This window comes from Panonychus citri, unplaced genomic scaffold, assembly GCF_014898815.1.
Source record: "Panonychus citri isolate SS breed McGregor unplaced genomic scaffold, ASM1489881v1 Contig00135, whole genome shotgun sequence".
Classification (NCBI taxonomy): domain Eukaryota; kingdom Metazoa; phylum Arthropoda; class Arachnida; order Trombidiformes; family Tetranychidae; genus Panonychus; species Panonychus citri.
The window spans coordinates 339925-352290 of record NW_026515540.1 but is presented as its reverse complement, the minus strand read 5'-3'; the positions used below and the strand labels follow the sequence as shown (position 1 = coordinate 352290).

Here is a 12366-nt window from a genome sequence, read left to right as displayed (position 1 = left end):
AATTAATTGTAACTTGATTTGAATTTATTTTCAAATTAATTTGTTTAATGAGAATTTCCAACCAGATGGAGCCACAAGCGAATTCGCAGCGCCATCTACCGGAATAGAAATTAATTCCAGTCTATTTACCTTTTTCTTTTCTGTCTCCAACATGTTGAAGATTAACTAATTGGTTAATTATTGTTACCAATTTAAATTGTTCTGCTTTTTTTTTTAAAGTATTTTACTGTCATCGAATTTAATTATTATCTCATGTCAACATGTTATCATCTTCTCTCCTTGGGGTGAGAAATGGTCTCTTCAATTACCATGTTATTGGTCGATGTACAAAGTATTCTCATTATTGTGTAATAAAATTTTCCAATGTTCGTTCCTGGTCAACAACAAGAAAAACACCGATCGGTAGTGTTATAAATAGTAAAACCTTAGTCAATAATAATAATAATGTTAATTATAGTTCAACAATTAACAGTAATCATGTTAATTATTACCTGAGACCTTCTACTTCATTGAGTACAACCAGTTTCTTGCCCCTTTCTCCTGTTAACTCTATTAGATATATTCACTTATCATCATCAAAATGGGAAAAAGAATCTTCTAAAGTAGAATCTACTCTTAAAGCTTTAAAGGTTAAAGAGAAAGAAAATCAACAGAAGATATCATCATCTTCTTCAACAACAGGATCAACAGCATCTTCAACGGTTATTTCATCATCTTCTGGTAAAACTGATGCCTCAGGTAAACAATTGGATGATACAAAGCCGAAAAGGAGTCTTGGTAAACGAATCAAGGATGAAATTATTCACTATTATCATGGTTTTCGTCTTCTATTTATTGATATTCAAATATCTTCTCGTCTTGCATGGAAAGTTTTACGATCAAAGGAATTATCTCGAAGGGAACATGAACAATTGGTTCGAACAACGGCCGATCTTTTTCGTTTACTTCCATTCTCTGTTTTCATAATAGTTCCATTCATGGAATTATTATTACCTGTCTTCATAAAATTTTTCCCCAACATGTTGCCTTCTACTTTCCAAACAGCCTCTGATAAGGTAACTAAATTTAATCTAATTATCGATGATCATTGGTGATTGTAATTTCTATGAGAAATTTTCCAATCCGATTACTCTAGTTACCACATTTTCACCATTCAATTTGAATGGATTTTGTTACTATGGCATCAAGAATCTTAAATTCCCTCTAATTTTCTTTAATCATTCTCTCACAGGAATCGAAAATCAAGCAACAATTAAAAGTTAAACTCGAAATGGCCAAATTTTTACAAACCACTTTAGATGAAATGGCCTTACAATCAAAGGGAGAATCACATTCAGAGAGAGCAAAAGAGTTTGCAGAATTTTTTGAAAAGGTAAACAAATTAAATTGTTACTTCCTTGTCTCTATCATCACCAGACACGATAATCTGTTTGGTCTTAATTGATAGTTTCCTCTTTCATTACGATTCTAGTTTACTGATTTTAATATTTTCTTCTATTTTTTTCACTCTTACAGATTCGTAAATCAGGAGAGCAAGCGAGTAATGAAGATATACTACGATTTTCCAAGATATTCGAAGATGAGATTACTCTTGATTCTTTAAGTCGTCCACAATTGATGGCATTGTGTCGTTTATTAGAATTAAAAGCTTTAGGTACAAGTAATTTTTTGCGTTTCCAATTGCGAATGAAACTACGAAGCTTAAAAGCTGATGATCGTATGATTATGAAGGAAGGAATCGACAGTCTCACTGTACCTGAGCTTCAACAAGCTTGTCGATCCAGGGGAATGAGAGCTCTCGGTGTACCAGTTGCTCAACTTCGCAATCAACTGGCTCAATGGCTTGAATTAAGTCTCAATGAACAGATTCCGCCCTCATTACTTTTATTATCTAGAGTTTTGTATCTACCTGAGCAACTACCGGCCACCGATCAACTCAAGGCTACTATTCAAGCCTTACCTACAGAAGCTTTGACCGAAGCCAAATATAAACTTGGTGAATCTGAAGGTAAAATTGATAATAAGACAAAGATTGAATTGATCAGGCAGGAAGAGGAAGCAATCAAGAAGGAAATCGCAGAAGAGGAAGCATTCAAACAAATGGCCGATGAAGAGATTGTCGATAAAGCGGCACAAAAGATTGAAGTTGTACCTAAAGAAGCTCTTAAGGAAACTGAACTTTCATCAGAAGATTTTGATTCCCTTGAAACGGCTTTAGAAAATCGAGATCTTATGTTGGAAAAAGAGGAATTGAAAGATCTTCATGAGGAAATGGATGATTACAAAGAGGATATTGAGGAATTGAATCAATCAGGCATGAAAGAGGTTCGAATTTCAAAAGGAGCCAAAAGACTTGGTAAACGTGTGGACAAGATGATCAAACGAATGGACAGTTTGGTTACTAATCTTGAATCGAAACGCGATTCCCTTGAACAAGGAATCAACGATTTAGCTGGTGGTGACAAAGATGCTGATAAAGTGGCCAAAACTCAAGAAGCGATGGTCAATGTTGATGAACTATTAGAAGCTGTTAAGAAAATATCTAAAGCCGATGATAATACCAAGATGGAAAAGATCATCGCTGTTCTTGATGCAATGGATATCGATCATGATGGTAAAGTAGAGGTTGATCATGTTCTCAAGGTGAGAAAACATTTTCTTTTCTAATTTACAATTGCAGAACTGATTATCTCAATTAAGCTATAAAAATACACTAATTAATGATGGAGAACAAGATGTTTCCATTGTCCAGTTTCTTTGTTTCTCTTACATCAGCCAATTCAAACTTTAATTATTCTCTGTTAGTTGAATACATCTAATCAATTTTCATCGTTCCACCAAACATGTAAATGTTAGATGAAAAACTAAATTGTATTCACGTTACGATCGATTCGTGCAAGAATAATTAACCTCAACTTGTAAAATTTTTCTTCTCATAACTAATTACCTTTTCTTTTCTATCTTTCTCAGGTATTGGAATTGCTCGGAAGGGAAGAGTTTAAATTACCAACATCACAAATGAAAGATATTGTGACCATGTTAATGCAAGAAGAGCAATTGGAAGATGAAGAGAAGGCCAAGAAAAAACAAGAAGCCGAGAAAAAAGTTTAACCATCAAACGATTTTAAATTGTCCTGAAAAGTGATGAAAAAAAAAACATACCAATCAAAAGAGATGATAAATTGTTGTGATAATTTAATTGTGTAAAAAAAAATCAAACGAAATGAGACCTTATAAATCGTTTTGTATAATCGAGAAGCTAAAAAAATTATATAAATGATTTAACTCACAAAAAAATCACCTTTTCCCAATTTCCTTTTGATTGTGAAACTTGTATACTTTTAATTGTTATGATTGTTTAGCGAACAGGCTTACAATTTAAAGAAAATTAAAGGTGAATTAGATTCGATTGTTAATTTTACCATTTCATTTGAAAGTAAATGAAGGAAAACATTTTCTTTGAGTGAATATGATTATCACGATGAGAATTGATTGATCCACCATTATAATTGTTAGAATAGAACTAGATTTAATACATTAATTTACACAATATTACAGATGAAAATTTGATTTATGGTGCTTTTACTAAGTTGGCTTTGGTTGATTCTCTAAGTTAATTTAAATCATTTTGATAGATACTTGTCTTTATTTGTCGCAAGGACAAAAACGGAAGATAATGTTGCTCCTATTAAACCACCAATTAATGATCGACGAAATTTAGCTTGCCAAATTGGTGATTTAATCAACTCTTTAGCAACATCTTGTTTAGCTTGAGGGTTGGATAAACCTCGAAATATGATACCGGTTAAAGTTCCAGCGGCTACTGTATTAGCATCTTCATTGGTTTCATTAACGAAACCTAAGCCCACACCAATAGCTGAATAGAGAAGAGCAACAACACCAAAAGTGTTACCAGTAACAGCACCAGTTTTGGCTATATAATTAAGAATCTGTGATCGACGAACAGACCAGGAAAGGGCTTGAGCACCTTGACTACCCGCTACAGCCCCCAAATTGGCTGAAGTCAATTTAAAACCATTATAACCACCAATTATACCACCGACCGCCGCACCAGCCATGACAGATCCACCAATTTGACTGAAAGCCAATTCAAATCTACCCCGAGACGGACGATTACCACCATCTAATCAACGAGAAAACACAACAATTAAATCACATGAAAGGATGAAAAATAATTACTAATTCTTACCAAGATAAATGTAATCAGATGATCCTTGATTAGGTAACAAAATTTTCGGATCAAGATTTAGATAAGGTGATTTAAAGCCCACATTGCCAAGAGAAGCAGAAGAGTAAGGTGAAACTCTTTCAGGATCCATTAAGACCAACAATTAACGACCAAATATAAGAGCAAAAATAGTCAAACAATTAAATCTAAATAAAAATTAAAAGGATAACAAATTGATTAACTAATTTCCTTTAAAGAAATCAAAAGGATAAACATGCTGACAGCGTTTCCATGGTTACTTTTTGACCGAAAGAAATAAAAGTGGCGCCAAATTTGAAGAATTTTTTTTTCGAAAATAACAAAAAATAAAAAGTAATTAACCGAAATTGATTAAATTTATGAATGATCTTTATTTAATGCTTGATAAATGAATGAATGTTGTTGTCAGTAAATCAAAGTGAACGAAGGTAAGTTTCAAAAAATGAAAATACGAAATGAGAAACGTCCAGAGTGAGATGAAAATTTCGATGTTTAAGTTGAGCCAAAGTGTAAAATTAGCGCCAGTGAGATTATATTGATGATGGAAGTGTAATTGGTAGTGATACCATCGGCTAATAATCGGCCTGTATGTTCATCCATCGTTTGAGCGAGACAAATTATCGGTGTTTTAACATGTTCTGTTCTAATTTCATCTTCATCGCCACTGGTGAAACATTCATTTACCGATGTGGTGCTTGTAAGAATAACTTGACCTCGATCGATAAGACAAAACGATTCAGTTATAATGACAACTTCACATTTAAGATCATCCGGTTGTGGTTCAGGAGTTGAATCGATCTTGAATCCAAAGATAACTCTTGATTCAGCATGAACACCTTTCGAAGTCCGTATAAATTTGGTCTCACTTTCCGTCTTAACAAAATAGCGTTTCATTGGTAGCTCATCATAAGGTTCGTCATCACTATCATCCGAAGATGATTCATCTTCTATCAGAGTTATACCAGGTCGTTCAGCGGCACGGGCCCGTCTTCTTGCCTCAATTTGCTCATTTTCAGCGTCATTAAGATCATTATTGATCGCGGTTGACTCACTTTTCATTACGTGAAGGACTGAACATGATGTCGGCGTGTATTCCAGCTTAAGCCGAATGGACATTGACTCGTCAAATAGGACACTATCCCACTCGGTTGGTCCATAGCTTTGGTAATAAATATAACCCATTTCAGAGGAAGGCCAATGTTGCCGTTTCCGTAGTGACCTGGGCAGATTTGGTCGGTTGACCATCCCAATCAAATGTCCAGCAATTGATTCACCAAGATTGTACAAAGTATTGTAAACCAGCATCACATAAGTTGTCACCAAATTTTGTCTGTCAATCACATTCACCTCCTCCAATGGGTCCAGTCTAGTGGTCAAGCTATTGTCCATTTCATTGTCCATCACTATTTGGGTTAATTGTTTGTACTTTTTTTTTGGTTTTTGGCTTTAAAATTTATCTTAATTTAATTTTTCCTGGTTAATTTTAATGCTAACACAGTTAGATTGTTAATAATATTAATTGTTGAGTGTTAAAAATATACTAGATGGTCAAAAATAATTTAGTGATGATGATGATGAATTTCAATGATGATGTAATGTAATGTAAACTGGACAATGGTCAAGTTTATATATACACAAACAATTTAATTCAATTTCTCTATTGGCTTAATTTAATTGTTTACACGCATTTGAATTGCAATTGAGTTTTGATTGTTTTTTTCTTGACTCATCTTTTACAATTTTAACCAATTGTCAACAATTAAAGGTCAACAATTAAGCTTTTACCAACTGATACAATTGTATCTTCACTTTTAATTGGATCAAATTAAGGTTGAGCAATTAACTGACTTTTAGTGATCAAAATGATCATTTTTAAAAAGTAACAATTAGATTCAAATTAATTTATCTCCATCATCAAATTGTAATCATTGTTTTCAAATGTTATTAGCAATTAAATCAACTCTACAAGAAAAAAGTTTCATCAAACCAGACAATTAATCAATCTTAATCACCGTTGATTGCTGGAAAAAAAATTATAATCAGTTGATTTTTTTTCCCAATGACAATTTAGTAAAGTTTATTTACCTGAGTGAGAAAAAAAATCGTTGATTAGTTTTGATTGATTATAAATCAATTTATCGCTTTAAACAATCAATCGACCTTCAAACATTTAAATTGTGACAAAAATGAAACATGAAAAGTTAATCACAATTAAAATTTGCCAAGTTAATAATTCAATTCAATGCTAATTGTTTATAATCGTCTAAATTGCTTCCAGCTAAACACAAAACTTTTCAACTATTAATAAACTCCAATACATTGGGGAACATAATTTACTTTTAATCACTAACAATTAGCCCACACACACAATCAAAAAATGGTAATTAAAAAATCAACCAAACCGATATTGGGAAAACAGAAATCATTTGGAAAGTTAATTGTTGCATTAAATTGAAATAAATTGTCTTTTAATTGTGAATCAATCACATTGGAAAAATAGATAATTAAAAAAAAAGTGTTGTACAAATTGTAATGGATTATAAAGGAAATGATTTGTGATTTCAACTGATTACAATTGTAATTGTGATTAAATTGATTGGATTTTTTTTCTTAAAAAAAAAGGTAAATATAAAAAAAAGACAAGTAAAAGTATGAATCAAATTAGCAAAATAATTACAGGTATGAGATGATTAGTTGATTGTGATTAAAGAAACAAAGTCAAAATGATACAAATTGTAGTAATTAGAACAAGGGAAAAGATAATCGCTCCATTGGTTATCCATGTTAATCTATGGTTGTAAAGAAAAAGGAAAACAAATACAAATTAACAATTAGTTTCTCCCTTCATTAGAACAATTAAATTTAATTTAGTTTACCTTCTCAATCGTCCAATAGCAGCCTTGGTATTATCATTATCTTCAAGTAGGACATACTTTTTAATACCATAATAACCTGTGTGAATATAAGGTTTCCAGTCAATGTCTTTCATACTCATTGGAAATAATTTCCGATCAATATCATTAAGATGATCAGTTAATCCTAAATAATTTGAATTAACATAGTGCCAATCCTTGGTTAAGAACCAATGAACTGATTTAATTGTTTTCACCATCTTAATCATTAGGGAGCAAACTCTGGAATAACAATGAAAAAAAAAACGAAATCAAATCAAATCAAATTAATGGTAACAGTTAATTTGAATAATGTAAATGTAACAATTTCATTCACAATTTCAATATAAAAGTATTGATATTCAATTGCAATGGAAATCAAATCAAATCAATTGAATATCAAACTAGTGGTAGCATTTGATTGGATAAAGGTTTGTGATAGTGATCATGTTAAATTGTATATCAATGAATGAATTAATCAGTTAAATGTTTCAATCTACTTACTGAGGTGATTTACCAATGCAAAGTAGAGCTAAATCAGAAAAGATTGCGAAAATGATATGTTGAAATACAACTGAATAGATTAACTTGAATGGTGTTTTCGGTGAAATCATGACCCTCCCAGGCCATCGGAGAGCTTTTATACTGGGTGATTCAAAGACAACATCAACAGAATATTCTAACAATTTTCTCCAGGTAACTGAATTTTCCTCTGTGGGGACAACATTATAAACGGGAACCGAGTCAACGGGCTTCTGTTTGACCGCTGTAAACCAGGCAGCGGTGATCATTACATTGCAAACATAATCAACGGGTGCCACTTCAATCCGTGTATCGGGATCCCAGATTAGACAGCGAGATAATCCCATGACCCAGAGTAGTATCATTGCGTTAAATGCTTGCATCTTGTTGGTCCAACCGGGTGTTGGAGTTGAAACGGAAAGGGAAACAATTGGTGGACGGACAATGCAAATGGGAATGTTACCATTTTCGGCTGCACAAAGATTCTCGGACAAAGCTTTGGTCAGTGTATATGCATTGGGGAACATTTTCTTGTCTTCTCGTAAAAATTTATCGATAACCTTGGAATCACCTGATTCCATGACGTTTAAAAACTCTTCCGGTGTACATGAGATTGGATAAATTTTCTCCTCGATAATTGATCTAAAGTGATAAGCAGTAGCCGTTGAAACGTAAACCAAACAGGCCAAGTTTGTCATTGATCGACACAATTCGAGGACATTCATGGTACCACGAAGATTTGAATTTGCAGCTTGACTGGAAGAAAGAATCAGATGAAAAGGGATTAACGATTTCCAATCAATTAATTATCGTTGAGAAAATTTTCATTTCATTTTCAATCCCAAACAATTAGTTGATTGATTTTTGGTTGATTGACATTGAAATTGAACAACTTTCATTTGTATTAAGTATGAAAATTTGTTTCGTTTTAGTTTCGGTTTGTTAACCCTAATCAAGGACCAATTGTATTTGCATATTGATACACAATTAAGGATTAACATGACACTTACTCTGCTCCTTTGTAACCAGCCTCTAATCCGACCGATGCTGCTGAATGAAATACAAGGGAAACCTCACTTGTCACCTTTGATAAAACTTCAGGAGATAATCCCAGATTCTTGGCATCAACTGAACCCTCAATGAAGACCAGTTTATCCAATAGAGTCTTAGAATTGGGTAAATTTTCAAATATATCATAACTCAGGTAACGTTCACGTCTCTGGTCAAAGGTGAATTCACGTTTTGAACGCAATAATAGATAAATCTGACCAATGTTTGGACAAGAATTAAGTAAATTGTAAACCAAACATTTACCAATCAAACCCGTTCCACCGGTGATCAGAATTGACCTCTGGTCATAAAATTGGCACACTTCACTTGACTCCATGGTGATGTTGTAAATAGTGATGATGACAATTAACGAAATTAATTGGTGACCGATAGATTGATGGATAAAATTCAATTTCAAATAATAAAAGCAAAAACTTGGAATAAATTTCTATGATTTTCGTGGGCTCGGATTTTTTTCACCGTTGTAGTTATGGTTGGTCAACAATTAGATGATTAAAAACACGATGAATTGATTGTAATGGTCAGATGATTAAAAAAATAATCATAATTAAAAATCTACAATTGATAAAACCGATAAAGTTGATTGTTACTCTTGATTAACAATCCAAATGAATTTTTAGACCAAAGACACAGGAAAAGTGAAGATCTCACTAACTCACCTTCATTTCTCTCTCACTAACACTCTCACTTTCTTCCTCTTCCTAAATCATCATCATCATCATCATCTCTCTCTCTCTCTCTCTCTCTCTTTCTCTCTTATCCTTTCTCTTTAAAATTCCTTCCCCTTTCTTCATCTTCCATTGGACGTTCCCGAAAAACTACCTTTCTCTCCCTCCTCTTCTTTATCATCTCTCTCATTTTCTCTTTCATTTAATACTCACTCTTCTTCTTCTCACTCAGTTATCATCACAATCTCCCAATGTCAACTCTTTCAGGTCACAACAATCAAACTTGATAATCAAAAACAACGAAACAACAATTTAGCCCTTAAACTTGTAAAAGAATAAGAAAAAAACATTAACTCTTTTTTTCCTATTCCAAATCAATCGTTTTTTTTATTTCGCATTCACTTCTTATCATCATCAAATCAAAACTTAATTGCAATCAACTGATAATCAACAATAATAATAATCGCCAATAATTATAATACATGAAAAGTAACAAAAAAATTAACAGGAAAAAAAATTTCCTTACAATTACATTGTATTATTATTATTAATTGATTGGAAAAAATTTAACACTTGAAACAATTAATTGATTTAATCCACCCAAATGTTAATCAACAATGATTCTCATTGATTTTGGACAACAATCAAATTGATTTTTCAGGATGATGATTACTGAATTAATCTGGTTCTCAAGGATTGAATTACTTTGATTAAATCAAACATCAACATACTAATTAAAACCTCATACTCCTTAATCCTGAAATAATTAACTTTAATCTTCTCAATGATTAACTTGAACAACTAATTTGTCTCTAATTAATGCAAATCAGTGAGAAAACAAAAACAAAAAGTTTGATAGTCTTTAAATTGTTATTAAAAATACGAGAAAAAAAAATCAACAACAATCAAGGTTAATTGTAAATATCGGAAGCTCGGATGTTATGATTAACTTTTAATCAAAGTTTTGGTATCTATTGGTAATATAATTTATTCCTAACAACAATTTACTATTAACAATTAACTAATTATCCCGCTTCGGGCAAGGTTTAATTTTTTTACTTTACAATCAATTTTAATTGAACGAGACATCAACAAATAAACAACAACAACAACAAACTTTATTCATGGTCACAATTTAATATTGTTAATTAACTTTCACTTTATATTAATGATGATGACCATTCATTACAAATTGATATTGATTCTAAATTGTAGGTTGACCATTTCTATACAATTAATTTTGATTAATAAAAATCATTATGATTAAGTGAAATTGTATCATAATTTCAATTGCAAATCATCATCATCATGAAGATTGAAAAGTTTACCATGTTGATTATGACGATGATCATGGTTAAAGTAAATTAATTGTAATGAAAAAAAAACTAATCTAAATTTCGTACTAATTAATTATCAATCTGTCATCTAATTAAATTGCTTACAATTAAATAAACAATCAATTTGTTGATTAAACAAGTAAAGATTATCTTGTTTTTGTTTGTTTGTTCAAATCTCAGGTAAATGAACATTGAATTAAAAAAGCAAAAACTAAGTTAAATTACCAATAAATTGATAGTAATTAATTGTGATGATCAAGTTGATTACAGTTAAGGGTAAACTTGAAGATTTGATAGACAATCAAACTAATTGTGATTTGAGAAAAAGTTCAATTCTTAATTAGGAAAAAAACTCTAATTTCCTGATTAAGTTGATCATGAGTTTGTCACGTTTTAAGATTTAATCAAATTAAATATAATCATATCAACAATGGATTTGATTGTTGTCACACCGAAAAAAAAGACAATTAACTTAATTGTCTGTCAACTAATTACGTTTAAAACTGAATCAAGATTAGCCTTTAACCTTAACCTGTTAATGGAATTGATTTTTGCTGTAAATCAATTGGTTTCAATTGTTTTTTGAATATTAAATTAACCCTGACAAAGGATATCTAAATTAACCACAATTAAGTGAACCTTTAAATTGTTCAATGCAACAATCTATTTAATAACTAGCAAATTAGCTTATAATATCTGAACAATATAATCCTAATTATCTGATAATCTCAATAATTGAATGCTAATTGTTGTAAATATACAAAACAAAAGCAATAAATTAATTTAACCATTAAAAGTATTAATATTAACAATTAACTTAATTGTTGAATTGATATGAAAGGTTTGTTAATAATTAACAATTAGCATAACAAAATTCAGTTTAAATTGACATGTTACAAGGCCTTGTAATCAAAAGTCGGACTTTTAATTATTAATGACAATTAGCATCAAATTTTCATGTTAATTGTTGTGATATTAATTTTGATCACAAATTCAACAACAATTTAATGATACCCTTAACCAGTTTGATTGCTATTACTTGACATAATCTTAACCTACCCCAAAGACTGACCATTAGTAATTATGTTATCCAATTAAGTTTAATTGTAATTAAATTGATTATTTGACTAAAATCAATTTTAACTGTTCCTTTGAAATATCAACATGATATTTACCTCACTCATTATAATCCTCATGAGGGATCTCATTGAATCACCATGAAAATCAGATAACATTATTATTATCATTATTTCTGGACACATGATGACCATAGATGATGATGATGATGATGATGATGATGACAATCATGACGACACATATTTGTTTACACTTTTTTGTTGTATATCTGATTCATTCATGGTTTCTGGTTACTGTAATTCAGTAACACTAACCAATCAATCATATCGGTTTTTTTTTCTTCATGTATTTAATAATCAACTGTCCAGATTACTTATTGTTGACTGGACAAATCAGGTACTATCATTGGTCATCATATCAATTGGAACCATGAAAACAACTTGACCACAACCACAAAAATGACCATCAGGTAAATCACAAATTTATATTATTTACTTTCCATGTTTATTTATAAAAATATTTAGATAAAAATTATCTATTGTATTGGCTGTTGTACTTGCTCTTTGTGTCCC

The 12366-nt window shown here is 31.2% G+C and overlaps 3 protein-coding genes across 3 annotated transcripts; 1 reads left to right on the top strand and 2 right to left on the bottom strand.

Moving 5' to 3' along the window:
• Positions 1 to 132: 132 nt before the first annotated feature.
• LOC128392043 (mitochondrial proton/calcium exchanger protein-like) lies at positions 133 to 3409 on the top strand. The gene is made up of 4 exons (XM_053352023.1): positions 133 to 1055; positions 1232 to 1372; positions 1516 to 2643; positions 2971 to 3409. The coding sequence occupies exons 1-4, from the start codon at positions 261 to 263 to the stop codon at positions 3109 to 3111; spliced, it is 2205 nt and encodes a 734-aa protein (XP_053207998.1). The 5' UTR covers positions 133 to 260; the 3' UTR covers positions 3112 to 3409.
• Positions 3410 to 3509: 100 nt separating this feature from the next.
• LOC128392048 (mitochondrial import inner membrane translocase subunit Tim23-like) lies at positions 3510 to 4463 on the bottom strand. Its single transcript, XM_053352028.1, has 2 exons — positions 4211 to 4463; positions 3510 to 4144 (listed from the first exon to the last, which is right to left on the bottom strand). Exons 1-2 carry the CDS (start codon positions 4338 to 4340, stop codon positions 3624 to 3626), a joined length of 651 nt encoding a protein of 216 aa, XP_053208003.1. The 5' UTR covers positions 4341 to 4463; the 3' UTR covers positions 3510 to 3623.
• Positions 4464 to 4579: 116 nt separating this feature from the next.
• On the bottom strand, positions 4580 to 9391 carry LOC128392047 (putative fatty acyl-CoA reductase CG5065). The gene is made up of 4 exons (XM_053352027.1): positions 8652 to 9391; positions 7624 to 8397; positions 7105 to 7362; positions 4580 to 7017 (listed from the first exon to the last, which is right to left on the bottom strand). The coding sequence occupies exons 1-4, from the start codon at positions 9026 to 9028 to the stop codon at positions 6933 to 6935; spliced, it is 1494 nt and encodes a 497-aa protein (XP_053208002.1). The 5' UTR covers positions 9029 to 9391; the 3' UTR covers positions 4580 to 6932.
• Positions 9392 to 12366: the final 2975 nt, after the last annotated feature.